Below are 25,167 nucleotides of genomic sequence, written 5' to 3'. Positions count from 1 at the left end.
TATTTTCCGATCTGAATTTACCGTATAGAAATATTCAACTGCGGTTCCGAATATTAACCGCCAGGTGTCCTACATCTCTTATGTGCGACCATGCAAACTTCGTAGAATAAGAATTTACGGAAGTAGGGCTTCTAACAGATTTCCTTTTGGGAGAGTAAAAACAAAGTTGATCGTTTCTTTCCATTATAACGAGCTCTGCCTTGGACTAACCATTACTCGGTAAAACAATGGGCACCAGAGATGACGAATATGATTATTTGTTCAAAGGTACAAAGACGTTTTGTTGTGATGATATCCCTTCTGTTAGCTGACAGGCTAAACCGAAAGCCACCATTACTGTACCTTTGTGCTCTTGATTGCTTCTCTTCTTGAAATTGTTAGCGAGTTGAATTCAATCGCTCGAAATCGAATCGTGACCTTCCGAATATAGGTAATATTTAAAAAAGAAAACACGTTTAACTGGGTGTGTGAGTTGAAATAGCCGGGCCTTTTGGTTGTGCTGCCCGCAGATTAGCGGACACGCCTTATCGTTAACCGTTATCACATTATCTGCACGGGATACAGTGTATACCAATATTATCGAAGGATAATTGATAAAACGCATTATATCGCAAAAGGTTTCACCCTAAAAACCCTACATAGTTTGGTATGCAATTGAGTTAATTCAATTATGTCAACAAAACACGACGGGAAACGTCGATGTTTCGTTTGTTTTTTGTATTCATGGGAAGAAACAATATTTTTGTCCGTTTGCCATGTCTTTCTTGGAAAACTATCTTTTTTAATCAAAATTAACATGTTTTCGTGAAATGTAAACAGCTTTACATCTAAAGCTCTTCCTAGCAACTTTTGCTTTATTATATGAGGTGGAGGGTAGTTGGCGTTTCATTTCCAATCCGCTTTTTAATTTAAAATTAAAAATACATTCATTGGCCTCACAGGCACACTTGCATAATGTAATGAAATTTTGTCTGTATCCAATTCTGAAGAATTCTCCATTTTAATAATGCTGCCTGATAGGTATTTTGCTACGTTTTCATTCTAATATAATATTGACAAAAACATTATTTACTCCCATGGTTATTTTTTTATAATTTTATTTCTATAATTGAAAGTTATTAGCATTAGTCGTGTTTTAGTAAACTTAAGATTCAAGAGAGCGATGCAGTCGTAACTCATTATAAACTAGTCATGTGGTTTTATGCCACTTTATACTTCTACCCTCCTTCCCTGTCAATCAAAACCAAGTGTTCATATATTTGACAGAATCTTTTTTTAGCACTCTTAAATTATATCATAGTAAACAAGTCTGTTTTTATTAATACGACAGATATGTGGACTTATAATTAACCCATATTTTCTAAATTATAGTGGTCCTTATAGGTGACTCAGGTGTGGGAAAGAGTAACCTGCTATCACGTTTTACTCGCAATGAGTTCAACTTGGAGAGTAAGAGCACCATCGGCGTTGAATTCGCCACACGCAGCATTCAGGTGGATAGCAAAACCGTGAAGGCCCAGATCTGGGATACAGCTGGCCAGGAGCGCTACCGTGCCATCACTTCAGCGTAAGTCTTATCATTTCGTAGGAGCCTGTTACAGTACGTAAAATTCAAATTGGCTGTGGAAACACAATGACAGTGACTCTTGACTAAATGCTTTTGGTCAAAATAGAATTGCGGGTTAAAGCAAGATGTCTAAACACTGTCAATTACTGATGTATTTTTTAATTATCTGCATCAAGCCAGTAGTGGAACAGTTTTGCTGTGCAACAGGGGAATTTTAAATTGTCCTGCTTAATTTTTTATTTTTTAAAAGTTAATCTGTTTCTTGAAAATGCAGCCTGACAAAAAAGGGCTTTAGGGTCAGATGGGGACCGTAGACAGGGGACTCGTGGTGAGAACCACAGGAGAACAATAGTGAAAACAGTCTAGATCAGGGGTGCCCAATGCGTCAATCACAATCTACCAGTTGATCTCCCAGGCAAATATGGTCTATTGTGACCCCCCCCCCACCTCCTTTCAGTGAGACAGTCTTAACCTCGATTCCCCATTTATGACTGCGGAGGTTGGGATGACCCACGATGCATTGCACACTTAACACGCCATTAAAACTATCATTTTTGTGTAAATAAGAAGAATAACAAAACATAGCTTTTACAAAGGAAATTTAAAGAATGATTTTTTTCATTAATTCACACTTTTATTGTATTGCACAGTCACTGTGGATTGTAGATGAGGCAGCAGACTGGCGCTGTGGCTGTAAAGTGGTCGGTGCCTGTTGTGGCGGCAAACACCGAACACTTTGGTGTACACAACAGTGAGGGATGCTGTGAAGCTGAAGAGGGAGTCCTGTCTGGTATTTCTGGCTTGTGGGATTCCTGAGGCAGCTGATGGATACTGGCTGTCCAAGCGGAATGCCGCTTCAGTGGTCACTGAGGCATGGGTGGAGTTCAGTAAGGCCATGGAGAACAACGTCAAGACGGCTTCGAAGAAATTCTGGTCCACGGTCCATTGTCTCAGGATGGGGAAGCAGTACACCATCAACACTGTGTATAGTGAGCATGAGGCACTGCTGACATCAACACGTGACGTTGCGAGTCGGTGGGGAGAATACTTCGACAACCTCCTCAATTCCAATGACACGCCTTCCCCATGAGGAAACAGAGTCTGAGTTCTCTGAGGTGGGCTCTTCTATCTATTGGGTTGAGGACATCGAGGTGGTTAAAAAGCTCCTCGGTGGCAGGGCCCCGGAGGTGGATGAGATTCGCCCAGAGTTCCAAAAGACTCTGGACGTTATGGGGCTGTCCTGGTTGACACACCTCTGCATCATCCCATGGGCATCATGGACAGTGCCTCAGGATAGGCAGACGTGGCTGGCTTGAAACTTGAAGGTCTCCACTATTGACACGAGACAGACAGCGTGAGAGGCAGCTGTGGTGAAGGATGCCTCCTGAATTCCACAATCCTTTCTACAAGCTTTACCACGTTCAGTTGCAGGCCTTGGCTCCACGAAGGCGAGCTTTGAGCTTGTGAAAGGTTCACTGTTGAGGCTCCTCTTTGGCAAGGCCGCGTCACCTTTGGAAAAAGTGGGACCTTTATTGTGGACCGGATGGTCACAGGAGACAATGGCATGAGTGTTTGAGTAGGACAACTTTGTAAATGTCCTTGAGTCTCCTAGCTGGAACCCAGACTTGAATCTGATCAAACATTACACTAGCAATCTGAAAATGGCTGTGCACCAATGCTCCCCATCCAACCTTGTGAATGTTGAGAGGTGCTGGGAAGAGGAAAGAATGAAATTGACTAACGAGGCAGAAAAGTAGATGCACTTTTTAAAAAATAATCAACTATCTAGAGACGAACACTTGCATCTTGTCAGCTGGCTGAGAACATTGCCACTCATCAATACAGATAAGGCGGATTTATTAAAAATGCCTTGGTGACATCGTTGAAATCTTGTCCTGAAAACAAAAACCTTAAAAAAAAATAGTACCAGACCTTCAACTGTCCCACAACACTGTTGACCAGGGAGTGTTGGATATTAGCATGCATATTGATGCATTGTTCGTTTGAGTATGTTAGTGTTGAGAGTTGTGACAAACAAGACAAGAGTTGGTTTTACTGCTAGTTTGCCTGCATGACAACAATTTTAATTTTTAAAAATTACTGGCCTGTGGGCTTGGTACTCAATAGGAGTCGAGTTTTCTTATGTTGGTGTGTGATATTTCAATAAATCTGGCAGAGCAAATGTATGGTTGTGAGGAGGGAATAATTTTCATGTATCTTATGTGGCTCTTTGGCTCCATCATGTGTATGATGTGACTCATTGTTGTAACTGTAAAAAATGTGGGTCTTGATCTCTGACTAGTTGGCCACCCCTGGTTAACAGATAGGGTGAAGACTGTCAAGGTTGGAGTCTAGTCCATTTCCTTCCCATCCCTCCTCTTCTAAGTCCACTAAGACGCGAAAGGCCCCTCCTGCCCCCATGAAGAATCCTATTTTTGAAATCGGACTAATATCTGCTGAGTCTTTTCCATAAAAACTCTGACCTCTATGAACATTGGGCATTCTCTTCCCTGTAATTACAAGGGACAGAAAGTTCATCAGAGATGTGGCACAAAAGAACTAGCTCTACAAACATAGTGAAGATAAAATGTAAATCTATCAAATCTTATTTTCCAGTTATCTCTGTGAGACCAGTTCTTTTTAACATCAGGTCACTGGGTAATACATCAATGTTGATTAAAGGGGAATTCTGGTCGTTTGGGTTAACAATGTAGCCAATAGTTCATGTCATATGTACTGTATCTTGAAAATGTGATGTTAGTCCTCTCTCATTTAATGGTGTTTTGAGATTTTTATAGGCAATTACGAATTTTTCATGGGCACTGCCATTTTGGCTAATCACATGACCTACATGCGCAGATGTGACGTATTAAGTGCCGCAACAAAGAAATCATCGCTGGTTTGTAGTGGTTTCATATGCGGTATCGCCACGATCGGACACAGTAATATACCTTATTGTATTGCGAAATTTTGCCATAATTCGGATAGAAATAATCTGCGGAATTTTCAGTGGCATGTTCTGCCCAGTAAGAAAAAGAATCATTTAAGGACCGGAAACTGGAGTGCCCAGAGAAAACCTACACAGGCACGGGGAGAACATGGAAACTCCAGAATTCTCTACACACAAAACCACAAAAAAACAAACAAAAAAGAAACTCCCAAAAAATCGAACCCGGCTCCTCAGAACTGTAAAGCCAACACTTTACCAGCTCAGCTACCGTGCCGCTGTTGTTGATAATTATAATATAATTCCCCTTTAATTGCATCATTACAACCTATGATTTGGATTTTTTATTATATGAAACCTGGTTAACAGAAAGTAGCTGTCGTAGCATTTTAAATGAGGCAACACTAGCAAATGTTAATTTTGTGAGCAATTGTTGAGTAGGGACAAAAGGCATTGGTATTATTTTCATGGTCATTATTTCAGTGTAAAGAAATTGTACTGGGTGATTTTAGCTCTTTTGAATGTTTTTCGTTAAAGCTGACCCAAAGGTTGTTTTAATAATTTATAGACCTCCAAGATACAAAAGAAAATTTATGGAGGATTTTTCAGAACTGCTCTCAAGTTAATTCATTCAGTGCATTACAGTAATCCTTAATTTTTCGTAGTTAATTGGTACCAGAACCACCCGCGAAAAGTGAAAAACCGCAATGGTGCGGGTGTATGGTTTTCTGATTACCAGAATGTTTAAAATATGTAAACACTATTTGTACTTTCCGTATTTGAGACAAAACGAGGTATTTAGTTAAATCTTTAATTATAAAACCTTATAAATATACATAAATATATAGTATTATAAGTGTATAATATAATTATACATTATTAAAAACTTACTGTATTATATCATTGTATACAGTGGTACCTCGGTTTTCGAACAAAAATTCCGAGATTTTTTTGCTTTGGTTTTCTAACGAAAATTGGTATTCCAATGCCCCGACCAGCTGACACACAACGATTTATCGGGCTTTCGAAGTAACCCCCGAAAAAAAACAGAAATGACATGAAATGACGACGCAATCAGTTGACCCACACTCCTCTGCGTGTGGACATGTCCCAGTAGTGACTTTTTTTTTTCTTCCTATTGAGCAAGATTAACCCCCGATCATGGCTCCAAAGAAGGCAAGCGGGACTGCTGGTGCTGAAAAAAGAAAACTGGTGCGTAACACTGTCGACTTCAAGAAGGATTTGATAGCCGAGCTCGAATCTGGTGTGCGTGTTTTTAAGCTATCGAAGTATGGCGTGGCAAAATCGACGATCAGCATCATCCTGAAACACCAGGATTGCCTCAAAGCAAGTGATGTTGCTAAAGGAGCAACCTTGTTGACCAAACAGAGGCCACAGATCTTGGGGGAAGTCGAAAAGTTGCTTCTTATTTTTGTGAACGAGCAGCAGTTAGCTGGGGATACCATTGGCAAGGAAAGGAGATGTTGTTTGATGAGGCTGAAGGCAGGAAGGATGTCTTAAATGCGATATTAAAGCTATCTGCGCTAAATGGAATGACATCCATAATTTTGTATAATTCCATCACCCTAACAAAGCAGAATGTTGCAGAGCACTATTTCAATTAAGCCGCCTCAGCTATAAACTCAGTTGCACAAATAAAATCCAATCAGGTGGCTTGCCAATGTCACAGCGGGCTTGCTGAAATCAGGTTACTACATCGCTCTAAATTACTAGCTTTGGTAGGATGAAAATTGATGGCCGCCTGGTATGTGTAAATCAACACTGCAGGTACTACCGCGGTGCCGTGGGCGCTCTCCTGGTCTATGACATTGCCAAGCATCTAACGTACGAAAATGTGGAGCGCTGGTTGAAGGAGCTGAGAGATCATGCTGACAGCAACATCGTCATCATGCTTGTGGGCAACAAGAGTGACTTGCGTCACCTCCGGGCTGTTCCAACTGATGAGGCCCGGGCTTTTGCTGGTAAACCAAAATTCACTTTTTTTTTCCTGCTTTTAGATAAACCTTTTGCTTTATAAAAACTTTAGATAAGCAGACCTGAAACTTTATAGTTTGCTTGTTCATGGTTTTTGTGCATGCTGCCCCTCCCTTAGCCTTTTTTTCCAGTTGTGGTATCCCCTTCCCTAATAAATAGTGAAACAATTTCATACAATGTAAAGCAAGACTAAGATAGAACCTTACACCATCTAAATTCCAATGAATCAAAAAACCCACCAAATAAATCAAATTAGCCTTCATAATGGTGAAAAATCGATACATTCTCTGTTCTCAGATGCTGTTGCTGTGTCCGCAGAATGCGCTGAAAACACTCACTGCTAAATTTTCTGCTGTCAATAACACAATACGCTTGGTGTTGTGTGTGGGTCCACAAAACTAACACATCAGTGAAGGATTTTTGTTGTTGTTTTTAAACAAGGCTGCACACTTAAGTCGCTCACACTATAAGACAGACATTTGACCACAATGTCACTTTTTCCTGGTACTTATAGACCCACAGTGCTCTGTTTCAATATGTTACGGGAGACTGAATCAGAGATCTCGTTTGATGAGCATCCGGCTTCAGAGGCCCACAAAGATAAGTAGGGATACATAGTCAAATCAGTCTGTGTCGAAGGATGCGATGCTAAAGATGAAAGTATTGCGGTGTGTTCTGGAAATCTGGCGTGTGATCCCCCCCCCCCCCTTTTTTTTTTTTTTTTTTTTCCCCAGGATGCATGCCTTGAAACAATAGTCCCAGTACCGGAACAATGAGTCACTGCAATTTGTCATCACAGAATACAGATACAATAATTTGATGCCATATCCTGATTCTTGCTTCGGTCTCCTGCTTTACTGTAGATTTTTATTAGTTTCTCTCTTATGCTCTTTGTACCATAGATATGTTTTATCCATTGCTCTCTCAATACATTTATATTTTTTGGGGGGTATATCTTCCCAAACATTTTGTAATGCCACTGATCGAGAATAATATTTCAAGTACAGTGGTACCTCAGTTTTCAAACTTCTGTTTTCGTGCAAATCAGTTTGCGAATGAAAATTTCAAGATTTTTTTGCTTTGGTTTTCGAACGAAAATCCGTATTCGAATGCCCCGACCAGCAGACCCACGACGATTTATTGTGCTTTCAAGCGCACCCCTGAAAAAAAACGGAAATGACGTAACGCGTGCGGTACAACCAGTTGACCCACACACTCCTCTGCACGTGGCTGTCTCCTGGTAGTGAGTTTTTTTTCTTCCAATTGAGCAATATTAAAACCCGTTCATGGCTCCAAAGAAGGCAAGTGGAACTGCTGGGGTTGAAAAAGGGAAAGTAGTGCGTAAAACCGTCGACTTCAAGAAGGATTTGATAGCTGAGCACGAATCTGGTGTGCGTGTTTCTGAGCTATTGAAGAAGTATGGCATGGCGAAATCAACGATCATCACCATCCTGAAACACAAGGATGCCCTCAAAGCACGTGATGTTGGTAAAGAAGCAACTATGTTGACCAAGCAGAGACCATAGATCTTGAATGAAGTCGAAAAGTTGCTTCTTATTTTCATGAACGAGCAGCAGTTAGCTGGGGATAGTGTTGGCGAGGAAGGGATTTGCGCCAAAGCTAGAAATCTGTATACAGATTGAAAAAGAAAAGAGCCCAATCTAGTTCCTGAGGGCTTTGAATTCAAAGCAAGTCGAGGATGGTTCGAGAAATTCCGCAAAAGAAGTTGGATACACTCCGTTGTTTGCCATGGGGAGGCTGCAAGTTCGGACCAGGCCGCCGCGGAAAAGTTCAAAGCAGAGTTTGCCCGTTTCGTCAGGGCTGAGAACTATCTTCCCCAGCAAGTCTTCAATTGTGACGAAACAAGACTATTCTAGAAGAAAATGCCACGAAGGACCTACTTCACGCAGGAGGAAAAGTCGATCCCAGGCCACAAGCCTATGATTGACAGGTTTACGCTTCTTTTATGTGGTAATGCTAGCGGTGATTGCAATGATTTAGAAGGATATGGGATAATCTTTGCCGCCATTTCTAAGAATACATCTGATGATCCAGAGGCACAAGTACAAAACTTCTGTCAACAGTTCTTAATCTCTCAAAGGAGACAGTAGCTAATATCTTACAAAGACTAGGAGGACCGCGAAGGGAGTCATCCCTGTCCAATCATTGCCAAATTCAAACATAAAGTCAAAGTTACGTAGCTGAAAAGTACAGTTTAGAAGGGATGACCAATTTTCATGCAAAATCAGAGCGAAATAGGCTCGTACTGGCCACCATGCAGATATGGGGATGTGGAGGCATATGCAGATTCATGGATGTTGATGGATTCATGAGGTCCGCAAACGTATTTAAGTCACTCGTAGTTACCACCAGCTCATGCTGTAACATGACGTCTTTTGCCACACTGAGCAAGTGAAAATTCTCAATCTGCATGCGAGACCCTCATTACTTGCACTTAAAGCTGATGAAATAATTCAGCATGCAAAGGGGGTTGGTCGGTTGCATCCTACAGGCACTTTGCATCCACTTTTCCCAACTGGAATAAATGAAGGACACTTGAAACCACTTTTTATTTTATTTGTTTATTGTTTATTTTTATTTGCAGTAAAAGATTGACCATTTTCAATGGCTGCGGATGTTTGAATAGTACAAATCTTGAATCCGAAAAAGCTTGTTTATTCTAACTTCCTCGGCGGCGCGATCGCCGACTTTACAAATCGGGGGCGAACAGTGGGCCTTGCTGCCTTTCTTCACGGCTTCAGTTCTCAAACATAATTGAAGCTGGTATATCTTTATGAGAATATTCTCACCCAGGAAAAAAAAAGATCCATAGTTTTTCCACTCAGAAGCACACATTTGCAACAAGGGTGCTTTAGCGGAAAAAGACTACAGCAGAGCCACAGAATCGAGGAAAGAGAATGGCCAGTCACTTTTAATTTCCTTTATGTCCAACCTCATAGATTGATCATTAAAATGATTTTTTTTTTCTAAAAACTATATTTTTCTTTTCATAGGAAAACACTTACCCTGTATAAATGAGAGGAAAACGCAGCCCGATGGGGTAACAAGCCAATGCAATCTGTAGGCCGGTCCCAAACCCGGATAAATGCAGAGCGTTGTGTCAGGAAGGGGATCCGGCGTAAAACTGTGCCAAACAAATATGAGTGTTTATCGAAAGAATCCCATGCCAGATGGATTGTGGCCCGAGTTAACAATGCCCCCCGGCCCCGCCAAACTGCAGCGCGTCAGTGGAAATTCAGCTGCTGTGGGTCGAAGACAAAGAAGAGGAGGAAACCAGATTTGTCCGCAGAAGAATAAGGGGAGGAAAGCACAGAGCCTACAACTGAGTGGAGGGACTTTGAATGTTGGGACTATGACAGGTAAAGCTCAGGAGTTGGATTAATGATAGAGATGGAAATGTGTTGACTGGTGCCAGTTGTGTGCTAAATAGATGGAAAGAATACTTTGAGGTTGATGAATGAAGAAAATGAGAAAGAAGAGGAGAAGAGGCAAGTGTGAAGGACCACGAAGTGGCAATGATTAAGAAGGGGAAGTTAGGCAATGAAGAGGATGAAAAATGGAAAGGTCCTGTGGAGGTATGGAAGCAATTTGAAAAAGTGACTGTGGAGTTTTTGACCAATTTATTCAACAAAATACTCACACGTGAAGAGATGCCTGAAGAATGAAAGTGTGCTAGTTCCCATTTTTAAGAACAAAGGCGATGTTCAAAGCTGTGGGATTTATAGCGGAATAAAGTTAATTAGCCACACAATGAATTTATGGGAAAGAGTAGTGGAGGCTAGACTCAGGGCAGAAGTAAGTATCTGGGAGCAACAGTATGGTTTCATGCCTAGAAAGAGTACCACAGATGCATCATTTGCCTTGAGGATGCTTATGAAAAAGTATAGAGAAGGTCTGAGGGAGTTACATTGTATCTTTGTGGATCTCGAGAAAGCCCATGACAGAGTACCAAGAGACGAACTGTCGTACTGCATGCATAAGTCTGGTGTAGCGGAGAAACATATTAGAATAGTACAGGACATCTATGAGTGCAGCAGAACAATAGTGAGGTGTGACAGAAGAATTTAAGATAGAGGTGGAAGTGCATCAGGGATCAGCTCTGAGCCCCTTCCTGTTTGCTGTGGTAATGGATAGGCTGACAGAAGAGGTTAGACTGGAATCCCCTTGGACCATGATGTTCGCAGATGATATTGTAATATGGAGTGAAGGCAGGGAGCAGGTAGTGGAACAATTAGAAAGATGGAGACATGCACTTGAAAGGAGAGTAATGAAGATTAGCCAAACTAAAACAGAATATATGTGCGTGAATGAGATAGGTGGAGGGGGAATGGTGAGGCTACAGGGAGCGGAGTTAGCGAGGGTGGTGGACTTAAAATACTTGGGGTCAACAATCCAGAACAATGGTGAGTGTGGTAAGAAAGTGAAGAAATGGGTACAGGCAGGTTGGAACAGCTCGCGGAAGGTGTCTGGTGTGTTAAGTGATAGAAGTGCAGTCACTCTCATTTGACAAGTGAGTTCGCGCCATCGCACTCGCAAATCTGCACATTCGAGCACGTAAAATCATATGCGTAAAATGTGTTACGCGTAGAAAAATAGATATTGAAAGACGTCACTTATTTTGTGTAGTCTTGACATTAATTGACGTGTTTATTTTATAAACGTTGGTAACAAAACAAGCCTGCTCCTAAACAATCAGTATTCACCCGGAAACAGGAAATGCAAGTTAACTGTACTGAGCATGTACGGAAGTGATGCCAAAAGCACATGTTGCGAGCTGCTTCACGTACTGCGAGCGCATTTACACCGAAAGTCATCATCATGAGCCATCTCAAAGGAAATTCAGTTACACCAGGAGTACTCAATGCGTCGATCGCGAGGCAGTTTTGGTTGATTGTGTGACGGCGTGCCCCCCCCCCCCAAAAAGACGTTAGCCTATCATCCACCTCGTTACTTTATTCAGGTGTGGCCAATACGTTGAGTGCACGCACATAAAGGCGTGTTGTGCAATTTACGGCAGTCGCAGCGATGTGCGCGTGCACACCCCCCCCCACCCCCCACTGACCTGCCGGTGGATCGCAAGAGGGTGGCTCCTTGAAAGTAGATCTTGGGGGGGGGGGGGGGGGGGATAATCTGGGCTGATTTACATTGAAAACATTTCTGGGATATAACACAGGTAATGTTTCAGTATCTAACTATAATAAGTACAAGATTGTGATTTACTTTGACTTGATCTAAATTCTAATTTTAGACTAGTACGTCCATATATCTAAATGTGAACGGTCATTTTCCCCCGTGGAACCGCGTTATCATGAAGTTGAAAACTTTTCCCCTCTCCACGCTTTAGGAAGATACAGACAATATACTGCTAGCTTTCATCACTAGGTTGACAATCGATAGCACTGTAAATTACACAAGATTATAACAATACACCATGATCAAATAAGTTACAGAGGTCAAACGTTTCCTGTAGTTGTTCACCAGGTTTGCTCACACTGCAGGCGGGATTTTAGCCCACTCTTCCACACAGATCAGACATATTTCTGGGCAGTCGCGGAGAAACACGGAATTTCAGCTCCCTCTAAAGATTTTCTATTGGGTTCAGGTCTGGAGACTTGCTAGGCCATGCCAGAACCTTGATATGCTTCTTACAGAGCCACTCCTTGGTTTTCCTGCCTGTGCTTCGGATCATTGTCATATTGAAAGGCTCAGCCACGACCCATCTTCAATGCTCTGACTGAGGGAAAGAGGTTGTTCCCCAAAATCTCATAATATATGGCCGCGGTCATCCTCTCCTTAATACATTGCAGTTGTTCTGTCCCAAGTCCAGAAAAAAAAACCCAAAACATGATGCTACCACCCCCATGCATCACAGGAGGGATGGTGTTTTTGGGATGGACTCATCATTCGTCTTCCTCCAAACACAGTTAGTGGAATTATGACAAATGTTCAATTTTGGTCTCATCTAACCACAAAACGTTCTCACATGACTCCTCTGTATAATCCAAATGATCATTGGCAAACTTAAGACAGGCCTTGTCGTGCTGGTTTAAGCAAGGGAACCTTCCATGCCATGCATGATTTCAAACAATGACGTCTTAGTGTATTACCAACAGTCATCTTGGAAACTGTGGTCCCAGCTCTATTCAGGTCATTGACCAAGTCCTGTCGTGTAGTTCTGGGCGAATTCCTCACCTTTCTAAGGATCATTGAGATCCCACAATGTGATATCTTGCATGGGGCTCCACTCCAATTGAGATTGACCGTCATTATTAGCTTCTTCCATTTTCTAATAATTGCTCCAACAGTGGACCTCTTTTCACCAAGCTACTTGACAGTTTCTCCGTAGCCCCTTCCAGCTGTGTGGAGTTGTTCAATTTTTCCTCTGGTGTCTTTGGACAGCTCTTTGGTCTTGGCCATGTCAGAAGTTTGAGTCTTAGTGATTGTATGGGGTGGACAGGTGTCTTTATGCAGGTAACAACCTCACACAGGTAGCTCTGATTCAAGATAATACATGGAGTGGAGGTGGACTTTTAAAGGCGGACTAACAGGTGTTTGAGGGTCAAAATTCTTGCTGATAGACAGGCGTTCAAATACTTATTTGCAGCTGTATCACAAGTAAATTGTTAAAAAATCAAAGATTGTGATTTCTGGATTTTTCTTTATAGATTATCTCTCTCACAGTGGACATGCACCTACGATGACAATTTCAGACCCCTCCATGATTTCTATGTCAGAGTACTTGCAATATAGTTCAAATACTTATTTTCTTCACTGTATGTGACAGAAGAGTCTCTGCTACCATGAAGGGCAAAGTTTATAAAACAGTGGTGAGGCCAGCAATGATGTACGGATTAGAGACTGTGGCACTGAAGAGACAACTGGAAGCAGAGCTGGAGGTGGCAAAAATTAAGATGTTGAGGTTCTTTCTTGGAGTGAGCAGGTTAGATAGGATTAGAAATGAGTTTATTAGAGGGACAGCCAAAGTTGGTTGTTTTGGAGACAAGGTTCTAGAGAGCAGAGTTCGATGGTTTGGACATGTCCAGAGACAAGAAAGTGAGTACATTGGTAGAAGGGTGCAGAGGGATGGAGCTGCCATGCAAAAGAGTGAGAGGAAGACCAAAGAGAAGGTTGATGGATCTTGTGAGGGAAGACATGAGGGCACTTGGTGTTGCAGAGGAAGATGCAGGAGATAGTATTAGATGGAAAAAGACGAAAAACGCTGTGGCAACCCCTAACGGGGCAAGCTGCAAGGAAAATAAGAAGTATAAATAAGAGGAAAATGAATGGAATGACTTGTAAATATTTATTTCTCAAATATTTTGGTCTCAAACAGGTTTTGGTCTTTCGTTTCATTGTAGAATACAGTAGTTTGCCTTTTTTAAACTTTGAAGATTTGAACTTTGAGAGTGTTTAAATGAGAAATGTGAGAATGTTTATGCCTGACTGAGAAAAGTTTATAAAGTGTGTGGTTAGGGGTTTAACAGCCTTAAGACATATATAAGAAATGGGAAAAAAATACTATAAATGAAAAAACACAACATAAAAGTACAGTACAGTAAATGAAAAAAATACCTAATAAATCCACTGTAAATGATAACATCTTGTAAACGAAAAGGTAGAATGAACAAAAATAAAATGTTTTGAGGGGGGAAATAATTTTTCAAAAAAATTTTCAAACTCAGATTTCACTTAATCCGGGTATGGTTTGGAACACGCTATGTCAAAAATGTAACTCATAAAATAAATAGCTTGTTTGCTGTGCAATCAATACGTTTGTGTTTGATCATGTTAAAACCAGCTTTGGAGGGCAACATTGTGATTTATCCTAACACTTTGTGCTGCAGAGAAAAACGGTTTGTCTTTTCTGGAGACATCAGCTCTGGATTCCACCAATGTTGAAACTGCCTTCCAGACCATTCTCACAGGTGTGTGTATGTGCATGCTATGATGTTTTTGTACACTCTTATGTATTAAAATGCATCAGAACACAATTTTTTTGTGACTGCACTCTACCTCTGGCTTAGGCGGGTTCGACCCACTGTTGGTAATTTTGGGGATGTATCATATCGGTCCGGTTTCTTGCTTCACATTCCGCTTTTGCTTAAAAACTGTTGGTACGGTACTGTTTTTTTTTTTTCATTAAACATTTTTTAATGTTTCTCTTGTGCTGTACACTAAATCCAAAGGGTTCTTTGACTGCAGGCACCGTTTTGAAACAGTGCTGAGTGAAATGTGCACTGCCAAGTACTGAGTAAAGTGTGGGCTACCAATTTTCCTGCATTTTCTGGATAGCAACTTTCTGTCATCAGGGGCAGCAACATCGTCTTTAAGATGGCAGATGTGAAAGTGAGAAATTAACACATTTGACCATCCTTCCATTTTCCATGCTGCTTATCCTCACAAGGGTCATGACAGTGCTGGCCTATCCCAGCTAACTTCAGGCAAAAGGCGAACTACAGCCTGAACTGGTCGCCAGTCATTTGCATGGTACATATATAGACACCATCACGGAGTGGTAACTGAATCTACACTGCCTACACCAAAGTCTAATTCAATGTACAGTAATTCTGTTTGACGAATTAAAAACAAAACATTGTTTTGTCAATGACAGATGTACAGTATATTTCAGCTGATTGTTCAAATGTTCCGGATGGAAAATCACGCCTTTTACGTGCAATGGAAAAGGGACTACTGTAATAATTAGTGATCTCAAGTGGACATGATGATGTCAAATTAAACATTTACCCTCTCCTCCCCTTCTAGAGATCTACCGCATTGTGTCCCAAAAGCAGATGTCGGAGCGCCAGGAGAGTGACATGTCTCCCAGCAACAATGTGGTCAACATCCAAGTGCAGCCCACTGAAAACAAACCAAAGATGCAGTGCTGCCAGAACATCTAGCTGTGCCCAACCTTGCCTCCAAAGCCCCAACCCTTCCATTTAGTCCCTTTTCCCCTTGTTTCATTCTCCATAGCTCCTTTAGGGCTCCGGGGTTGTGACCTGAACTCCGCCACTACTTTTAACCGGTCCCCCCAAGGTAATGTCTGTCTCTAGGCTCGTAAAGGAGAGAAGACAGCAGGCATTTTGTATCACTTTAAGTTTCATTCCAATTGTTGCTCCGATGTGTCACAAAAAGTCTTCTTATATGAATGTGAGTTCTTTTCCCTTCTTATATCTTTATACTTTGTGCCCCCATTGATTCTTCCACAACTTTATGATCTCCCTTTGTTATTGTATCCAATATTTACTAGTATATATTCATATAAAGCACATGGAAGCTGCTCTGAACTTTAGTCCTTTAAATGAGCTCCTGTCATTGCAGTTTCCTCTTTGCAACTTAGTGCAATTTACTGTTTAGGAAACCACAAGCAGGAGTGGCCTATCACCCCATTGCTGTGAACATGATGCTAGTGAAATGTAGAGCCGTCAGTCCTTGTTATACTATGGAGAGGACAGCAGGGAGGCAGCTAGCCTCTCGTGTGCACTGTTACCATCTCATTTACAAAAGAAGGCCGGTTGGTGGCAGCGTAGCTTGTTTTCAAAGATGGCCATATGCTTGTACTGCATGTTTTATTAGGTATGAGTCTCTAGGCTTTGGTATGGAACACTGCTATCACCTTGAAGGTGCACCACCTTAAAAGCTCAGCCTGTTCATTTATTACCTCTCGTCACATAGGCAGTCAGGCTTGTGAGGTTGGGAATTTGTACTCTCGTTTGAAGAACAGGACTTACATCGGTGACGTTTGACAACTATGCAGGAACTAGCATGCAGCTGTTCGGATACATTTTCCTTGGTGCACTAGTTGAAAGTATTCAAATGACACTGACTTGTGACATCCCTCTATGGTTGTTAATGTTAAAATGGGCTTACACGTGAATACAAAGCTTAGACATGCAGTTTGACTTGACATTTTTGGTATTTTTTTTCTTGCACTGATCTTAGCTAGCTTTAGTAAACAAGCATTCTTGTGTAGTTCTTAAGCCTTGTCTCAGATTGGACAGTTTTGCTTTCTTTTAAGTGACACCACATCTGAGTTTCATTTTCTCAATCAAAATTAATTTCAGTAAGACTTTCAGATTGATTAACACTCTCTGGACCAAATAAAATTTTACAGAGAGAAAAATCTGATACTTCCAGAATGATGAAATGATACTCTGGACTTAAAATGTTCAATTATGTTAAACATGTTGCAATTTTGCAAACCTGCCCGGAAAGGGTTAAATTCATGATGTGGAGAGAGGAGGAGATTCATCCACATTATAAGCTATTCTTTTTGTGGTCATAGTGCCTCCTTCACTGTTCACTTTTGCGACACACATGGTCTGTCCCTCTCCATGTTTTCCCAGTCACATAACGCCTACTTTATACCAAGCTGCCTCTGACTGGATCACACTGCATGGCTTTTAGTGGGACTCCACATTACCGCCTAATGTTGCTGACATTGATCTCCATCTAATCTGCCCAGGGCAAGCTACAGTCCTTTCAAGGTATTGCAACGGCAAGGTCAACTATTTTGTCTTTGTTGTATACCGAATACATTTTGCTTTGAGATCAAAAGATGAATGAGGCAAAAGTTCAGTATTCCAGCTTGGTTTACTTTTGTCTCATTGGCACTACTCTTGGTTTTAATATTTGCTTCACAGCAAACCCAAGCAGTATCTCTTTAAGGAATCAATCTAAAAGGCATTACCTAAGCAGTTAAAAACACCCATAATGCCATACTTTTACTCATTTGAAAAGTGGGTGGCTAGATGTAAATACAGTATCTCACAAAAGTGAGTGCATCCCTCATATTTCTGCAGATATTTATATGCAGACACGCATAAGAAATGACTCATGAGAAAATTAAAAGTAGTCGATGTGCAGTTTAGATAACTGGTTTAGACGTTAATGGCTGTATTTTGAGTTCTTTTGAGGGAACAATAAATTTACACTGTCACATAAGCTGTACACTGACCACTTTTCATTGTCTGTCATATCTTCAGTCTTGTGCCATGAAAATATATATTTAAGTCTGCAGAAAGGTGAGGGAGGGGTACTCACTTTTGAAAGATACTGTAACATGTAACAAAAGGTGAAATTCTGTTTAATTCATCTACTGATTAGAAACCCAAATGTCTTTAGTATGCAACAAAAACACAGTAATTGACCTTGCTGTTCCAATACTTTTTGGAGGAGACTCTTAAGTGTTGCTCCAACATGCCAGTGTGTTCATTCAGGTTCTAGTTGGATCCACCGTTGTGATTGCATTGGCAGACATATGCACTACCTGAACTTGGTGTGTATATTTAGACGGAGGCGATAGATGGGTGGGTCGCTCTGGCATGTGAGACCCTGGCTGGCAGTACCAATGGCGTTTCCTTGAACAGACGGCGCCGCCAACCAAGCTTCTCCACACTTAATTGCTGGCAGTCTGATGATAAGGTGATTTCTTTCATCAAAAAAATGATTCCGAATCGTATTCCATTTTTTTATCTTTGATTTAATGTTTTTTTGACATTTTTGTTTTGAAATTCAGTTACTGACTAATTCAAGTGTAAGAGTGAAATATTTCAGTTGTTATGAAGGTTTAAATGTGAGACAGGGGTCATAATGAATGGTTTTATGGTTTGTACAGCTTGATAAAATTGTACAATTGTCTATATCTTAAGTTATCAGTTCATCTTAATAAAGCGCACCAGTGATAAACCTTTAAAATGCTTTTATAATTTCACTTGGTATTTCAGTTACTTTGTGTGACTCCCTCCAATCCCTGAGACTATGACTATTTTATTTGTTGTAAACATGATCAGTAAATCAATTTGGTTTCAAGATTAAAAAAAATAAATAAAAGGTGCTGCTACACAAACTGAATCCATTTGGAACAATAGATGATAATTTGAGTGGGAAACAAATGTAATTGATGAAATCTCATCTTATTCCTGGGTGAAGTTGAACATATTTGCTGTAGTTTCACAGTACTGATGTTAGTATGGATTCCTACATTTTAGTTCTTGTTCTTTAATAATAATGAAAACATTTGAACGTTCCCACAAAATGGAAAAACACCATCTGTATGTTGCACCGGAATACTAACAAGTTGCTTGAGTAAAATGTACTCATCGTCAGTGTGGCAGTCCCTTTTGGAGTCTGACCAATGACAACATCAGCTCCTAGTGGTGCAATAAGCATATTGCTGAGTAAATACAATATTTCGCATGCATGTGTGTGAGTGTAGTTACCCTGATTCAAGAACAACAAAAACAATTACAAGTTAAGTCAAGTTTACAGCTAAGACACTTTCTACAGTACATACAAAAAGAAGAATCTAAACTGGATTGAAAAATAGTGGATTGATGCTGCTTGCTTTCTGGGGTGTGTGTGCGCGCGCGCGCGTGTCCCCGTTTCAGTGTCCTCTCAGAGTTGAGTAATGTACAAACTGAATCAGGCTAACTTTCTAACACAAATTTAGTGAATGAATGTATGCGTGTGCTCGCTTGTGCGTGTGCCCAGATCTATTCCACTAGTGAATGTATATGAAAAACATACCACAAAAAGGTCTAAGACTGTACATGCCTATGCCTATTTCCTCTACTGAGTTTTTTTTTTTTTTTGGAGGGTGGTGGGGAGACAATGAAAACACGTGCTTTACACCAATGTTGAAACATGATAAATTATCAAATAGCAGTGTGATGTCATGGACACTGCATCTCACATCTGTTGTCCTGTAGATTTCTTACTCCACTTTCTGACAACACCAAAAACTTTATGAATGATTTCACACTGGATTCACTCCAGTTCACAGAGGGGCAGACAGGCCGGGTGGGTTTCCAGTGTGGGAGGTGTTTTCGAGCAGTGAGCCAGTGGAGCTTCCAGGATGAGGAGGACTGACCGACGAGCTGGGCCGGACGGGTAGCAGGTCATAGTGGCTGGGAATGTGGCTGTTCCGAGGCAGGTCATAAGGGTTCTGTGGGTAACTGGGCACCACCACACCTCCAGCTCCTGGGATGACACTGATAGTGGGCTCTGGGAGAGACAAAACAAATGTATCATTTTGTGGTCTGTATAAAAATGATTACAAATCTTTCTTTTTTTTTAATACGACAATGCAAGGGTGTCAAACCTTTCAGTATGAGGCCACATTCATCACCAATATGATCTCAATTGGGCTGGACCAGTTTTTTCATGGCCTAATAAGCTATAAATGATGAACATTAAATGTTCACACTGTTCTGATGCAAATAATACAAATAAATCAGGCAAATGTTGACATTATCTTGTTGCAAATGTTGGAGAGTATGAGCAATCTAAAAATTAACAAAAGTAATTTTAAATTTAACGGTATTGGGAGTCAGTTTTATATTTCTCGTGAGCACTCGTAGAAGTTAAACATGAATCTATATATTCTTTTCATCTTTTCCTTTCGGCTTGTCCCGGATAGGGGTTGCCACAGTGTGTCATCTTTTTCCATCTAAGCCTATCTCGTGCATCGTCCTCTAACACCCACAGTCTTCATGTCGTCCCTCACAACATCCTTCAACGTTTTCTTTGGTCTTCCTCTCGCTCTTTTGCCTGGCAGCTTCATCCTCAGCACCTTTCTACCAATATACTCAGTCTCTCGCCTCTGGACATGTCCAAACCATTGAAGTCTGCTCACTCTACCCTTGTCTCCAAAACATCCAACTTTGAGCTCATTTCTAATCCTATCCAACCTGCTCACTGCTTCCTACTGTTTCTTATGAGCCACCGTCTCTAGTCCGTACATCATGGCCGGCCTCACCACTATTTTATAGAATTTGCCCTTCATCTTAGCGGAGACTCTTCTATTACATAGAACACCAGACACCTTCCATCAACTGTTCCACCTTGTTTGGACCAGTTTCTTCACTTCCTTACCACAATTTCCATTGCTCTGTATTGTTGACCCCAAGTCTTTGAAGTCACCCTTGCTATCTCTTCTCCCTGGAGCTTCATTCTTCCCCCGCTGTCCCTCTCATTCATGCACATATACATTCATGCAGAGGTTTTACTTGGGCTAATCTTCATTCCTCTCCTTTCCAGTGCCTGCCTCCATCTTTCTAATTGTTCCTTTGCCTGCTACCTGCTTTTACTGCAGATCACAATATCATCTGCGAACATCATGGTCCAAGGGGAATCCAGTCTAAACTCATCTGTCAGCCTGTCCATTACTACCGCAAGCAGGAAGGGGCTCAGAGCGGATCCCTGATGCAGTCCCACCGCCACCTTAAATTCTTCTGAAACACCTATGGCACAGCTCACTGCTGTTCTGATGTCCTCATACATGTCCTGTACTGTTCTCTAGGTCTACCAAGACACAATGTAGCTCCTTCTGACCTTCTCTGTACTTTTCCACAGGCATTCTCAAGGCAAATAATGCATCAGTGGTACCCTTTCTAGGCATGGAACGATCGCAGATACTTACTTCTGACCTGAGTCTAGCCTTTACTACTCTTTTCCATAACTTCATTGTGTGGCTCATCATCTTTATTTCTCTGTCGTTTCCACAGTTCTGAATATCACCTTTGTTCTTAAAAATGGGAACTAGTACATGTTTCCTCGATTCTTCTGGCATCTTCTCTCCCGCTAGTGTTCTATTGAATAAGTTGGTCAAAACCTCCACAGCCATCTCTCCAAATTGCTTCCATACCTCCACCAGTATGTCATCAGAACCAAGTACCTTTCCATTTTTCATCCTTTCTAGTGCCTTTCTAAGTTCCACCTTAATAATCATTGCCACTACCTGGTCATTCACGCTTGCCTGTTCTACTCTTCCTTCACTCCCATTTTCTTCATTCATTACTTTCTCAATGTACTCTTTCCATCTACTTAGCACACTACTGGTGTCAACATATTTCCATCACTAACCTTAATTACTTGCTGCACATCCTTCCCATCTCCAGCCCTCTATCTGGCCAACCTGTAGAGATCCTTTTCTCCTTTCATATCTAATCTGATGTATATGTCGTCATATGCCTTTTGTTTAGCCTTCGCCACCTCTACCTTTGCCCTACGTCGGATCTCAATATATTCTTTTAACCTCTCCTCATTCCTCTCCGCGTCCCACTTTTTCTTCGCTAATCTCTTTCCTTGAATGACTTCTTGTATTTTGGGGTTCCACCACCAAGTTTCCTTCTCTCCTTTCCTACCATAAGATACCCCAAGTAGTACTTTCCTGCCTGCCTTTCTGAGACCCTTGGCAGTAGTATTCCAGTCTTCTAGGAGCTCTTCCTGTCCGTCTGGAGTCTGTCTCACCGCTTTCCAAAAGGCCACACAACATTCTTCCTTTCTCAACTTCCACCACAATTTAAACCCTGCTCCTAAGCTTCTAGCCTTACTCCCTTTCCACTTGCTCTCCTGTATGCACAATGTATCAACCTTTCTCCTAATCATAATGTCAACTAACTCCAGAGCGTTTCCTGTCATAGTCCCAACATTCAAAGTCTCTACACACAGCTGTAGGGTCTGTGCATTCCTCTTCTTTTTCTGAGATGAAAAAAAGATGAAAGTTTATCTAAAAAAAAAAAAAAAAAAAATGTATACATTATTGATTCATCTTCCATACCTCTTATCCTTACTAGCGTTCACAGCGTGCTGAGGCCTAGCCAGCTGACTTCGGTTTCTTAAAATATTTACATTATTCTCAAACCATATACAGTACCTTGTGAAAGTATTCGCCCCCCTTGATCTTTTCAACCTTTCGCAACATTTCAGGTTTCAATCATGAGATAAAATTATTTTTTTGTCAAGAATCAAAAACAAGTGAGATACAATTGTAAAGTGAATGAAATTTATTGGATATTTTAAACTTTTTTAACAAATTAAAAACCTGAAAAGTGGGGCATGCAATATTACTCGGCCCACTTGTATTAATACATTGTAGGCCATCTTTTCCTGCAATTACAGCTGAAAGCCGCTTGGGGTATTCCTCCATCAGTTTTGCACATCGAGAGACTGAAATCCTTGCCCATTCTTCCTTGCAAAACAGCTTGAGCTCAGTGAGGTTGGATAGAAAGAGTTTGTGAACACCAGTCTTTGGCTCTGCCCACAGATACTTGATTGGATTCAGGTCTAGACTTTGACTTGGCCATTCTAACACCTGGATACGTTTAATTGTGAACCATTTAATTGTAGATTTGGCTTAATATTTTGGATTATTGTCATTTTTTCTAGAATGAATTTGACTCCATTCATCTTCCCATCAATTTTAACCATCTTCCCTGTCCCTGCTTAAGAAAAGCAGGCCCAAACCATTAGGCTCCCACCACGTTTGACAGTGGGGATGGTGTGTTCAGGGTGATGAGCTGTTTTGCATTTACGCCAAACATATAATTTTGCATGGTGGCCAAAACAGTTTCATCTGACCACCTTGGCTGCATCTCTGATCAGTCTTGTCCTTGTTTGAGGTGAAAGTTTAGAGGGACGGCGGGGTTTTGGTAGAGTTGCAGTGTTCTGATACTCCTTCCATTTCAATGTGATTGCTTCCACAGTGCTCCTTGAGATGTTTAAAGCTTGAGAAATCTTTTTTGTATCCAAATCCGGCTTTAAACTTGTCCATAAACAGTATCTCGGACCTGCCTGGTGTGTTCCTTGGTCTTCATGATGTTCTCTGCACTTTAAACAGAACCCTGAGACTATCACAGAGCAGGTGCATTTATACGGAGACTTGATTACACACAGGTGAATTCTATTTATCATCATCAGTCAACATTGGATCATTCAGAGATCCTCACTGAACCTCTGGAGTGAGTTTGCTGGACTGAAAATAGAGAGGCCGAATAATATTGCACGCCCCTCTTTTCAGTTTGTTTGTTTTGTAAAAAAGTATGAAATATACAATAAATTTCATTCCACATCACGATTGTGTCCCACTTGTTGATTCTTGACAGAAAATGAAAATTTTATACATTTATTTTTGAAGCCTGAAATGTGGCGAAAGGTTGAAAAGTTCAAGGGGGCCAAATACTTTCACAAGGCACTGTACATCCATACAAAGGAATCCAGCAAAAAAAAAAAAACATGCTCATCACTAACAAGGTCCATGACATTGTATAAATTGTTGCGCAAGCACGGCCAGTTTCACTTGAGCGAATAAAGTTTGACGAAACAAATACACTACCACACTTCTTACGAATGGTCTTTTCTGTTCAGATATTATTTTCCATAGCTGTTACATTTTGATTTGTTTCCTATTTTTTCGTCATGGACTAAAAAAACTAGTTAATTCACTGCCATTGACTGCTGTTGAATTCAAATAGTCATGTTAACATGGAGGCCTGGCAGTGAATTAATTCTTTCATATAATTTTAATTAAAATGTGATTAGAAAATTTTAATTTTGGTGTTGAAACTGTGGTAGCATGTTTCTGAGGACCGGGGTTCAAATCCCGGTGCTGCCTTCGTAGAGTTTGTACGTTCTCGCTGTGCCTATGTTTGTTTTCTCTGGGCACTCCTCTTTCCTCCCACATCCCCAAAAACATGCATTATTTTGGAGACCCTAAATTGCCCCTGGGTGTGATTGTTAGTGCGACTGTTGTCTGTCTCCATGTGCTATGCGATTGGCTGGCAACCAGTTCAGGGTCTACCCTGCCTCCTGCCCGTTGACTGCTAGGATTGGCTCCAGCACTCCTGCGACCCTCGTGTGAGGATAATCAGCTCAGAAAATGGACAAACAGATAGAAACTGTTTCCAAAAGATTAGCTGCGGAATGACATTTTAGGAGAGTGCAATTACAAGTCAAAGAATCATACCCATGTTGTAGACATTCTTGGCAGGCACTGTGGTACTGGAGATGTTTATGATGTTCGCAGCACAGCAGTGTGTGATGTGTTCACTGTGGGCTGGTGATTTCATCTCCACATAGCTGCTCTCTGAGTGTTTGCACGCCAAAGCAGGTGGGTCATTGATTGTGGCGTACGGGTTTTCGCTGTTGAGTGAACAGGTGCTGGACATGGAACTCTTCATGTAATCTATGGAAGAAACAAATAAAAAAACTTTGTGATTGCACTTGGGAGAAATATTCCCATCATCCTCATCTTTTCAAATAATAAGGAAATGCTCTGTTAGAAGTAGATTTCAGGGTACATGTGGGATATGAATTAAATATGAGCATGAATAAATAGGTTAAAAGGTAGTTATTCAGTGATACTTAAAGGAAGAACAGCACAGTGACACATTTCAATGGAGGAGAGATTCCCTGAGTGAGTTTGGGGAGAAATGAGGGTGGCACACAGAGAGCAATCACTTGCAACCTGCAGACACAAACACATTTGTAAGGACAAGCTCAGACATAACATGTCAACTGTGTTAGGAAGCATTCAGAAAGAGGCTAAGATTGTGGCCACTTGGGAATTCCACACTGCGCCAGTCTTGTGCATCTTGTCTACATTAATCATTTACATACAGTAGTATTGGTTCCAAACCAACAAAGTTTATATCAGCCCAATCCCCGGGTCTGAATCCAATTGAGAACTCGTGGGCTGACGTCAAAAATTGTTGGCTTTCTGAGAATCTGCTACTCTTACTAGTAACTTGACATACAGTATAGGAATAACAAAAAAATATTCAGAAAATGTTGATTAATCTGGTTAGTCACATTGAACTGCTATTATATTGAACACTACTGTATGTGCAGAAAAGAA

At 41.0% G+C, this 25,167-nt stretch overlaps 2 protein-coding genes across 2 annotated transcripts in view; one reads left to right on the top strand and one right to left on the bottom strand.

Moving 5' to 3' along the window:
* The first annotated feature begins 100 nt into the window (after positions 1-100).
* rab11a (RAB11a, member RAS oncogene family) lies at positions 101-18,309 on the top strand. The gene is made up of 5 exons (XM_061815699.1): positions 101-267; positions 1,372-1,567; positions 6,303-6,496; positions 14,375-14,455; positions 15,294-18,309. The coding sequence occupies exons 1-5, from the start codon at positions 228-230 to the stop codon at positions 15,428-15,430; spliced, it is 648 nt and encodes a 215-aa protein (XP_061671683.1). The 5' UTR covers positions 101-227; the 3' UTR covers positions 15,431-18,309.
* A 467-nt stretch (positions 18,310-18,776) lies between these two features.
* Positions 18,777-25,167, bottom strand: part of LOC133498606 (multiple epidermal growth factor-like domains protein 11) — a 217,556-nt gene continuing 211,165 nt past the window's right edge. The window contains exons 23-24 of the mRNA XM_061815677.1: positions 24,277-24,495; positions 18,777-19,535 (exon numbers count right to left, since the gene is read on the bottom strand). Coding sequence (XP_061671661.1) covers positions 19,309-19,535; positions 24,277-24,495 — 446 coding nt within the window. The 3' untranslated portion in view covers positions 18,777-19,308. The remainder of the gene's footprint in view (positions 19,536-24,276; positions 24,496-25,167) is intronic.

This window comes from Syngnathoides biaculeatus, chromosome 3 (genome assembly GCF_019802595.1).
Source record: "Syngnathoides biaculeatus isolate LvHL_M chromosome 3, ASM1980259v1, whole genome shotgun sequence".
NCBI lineage: Eukaryota > Metazoa > Chordata > Actinopteri > Syngnathiformes > Syngnathidae > Syngnathoides > Syngnathoides biaculeatus.
Note: the sequence above shows the minus strand (reverse complement) of the source record. Positions and strands in the feature narration are given on the sequence as shown.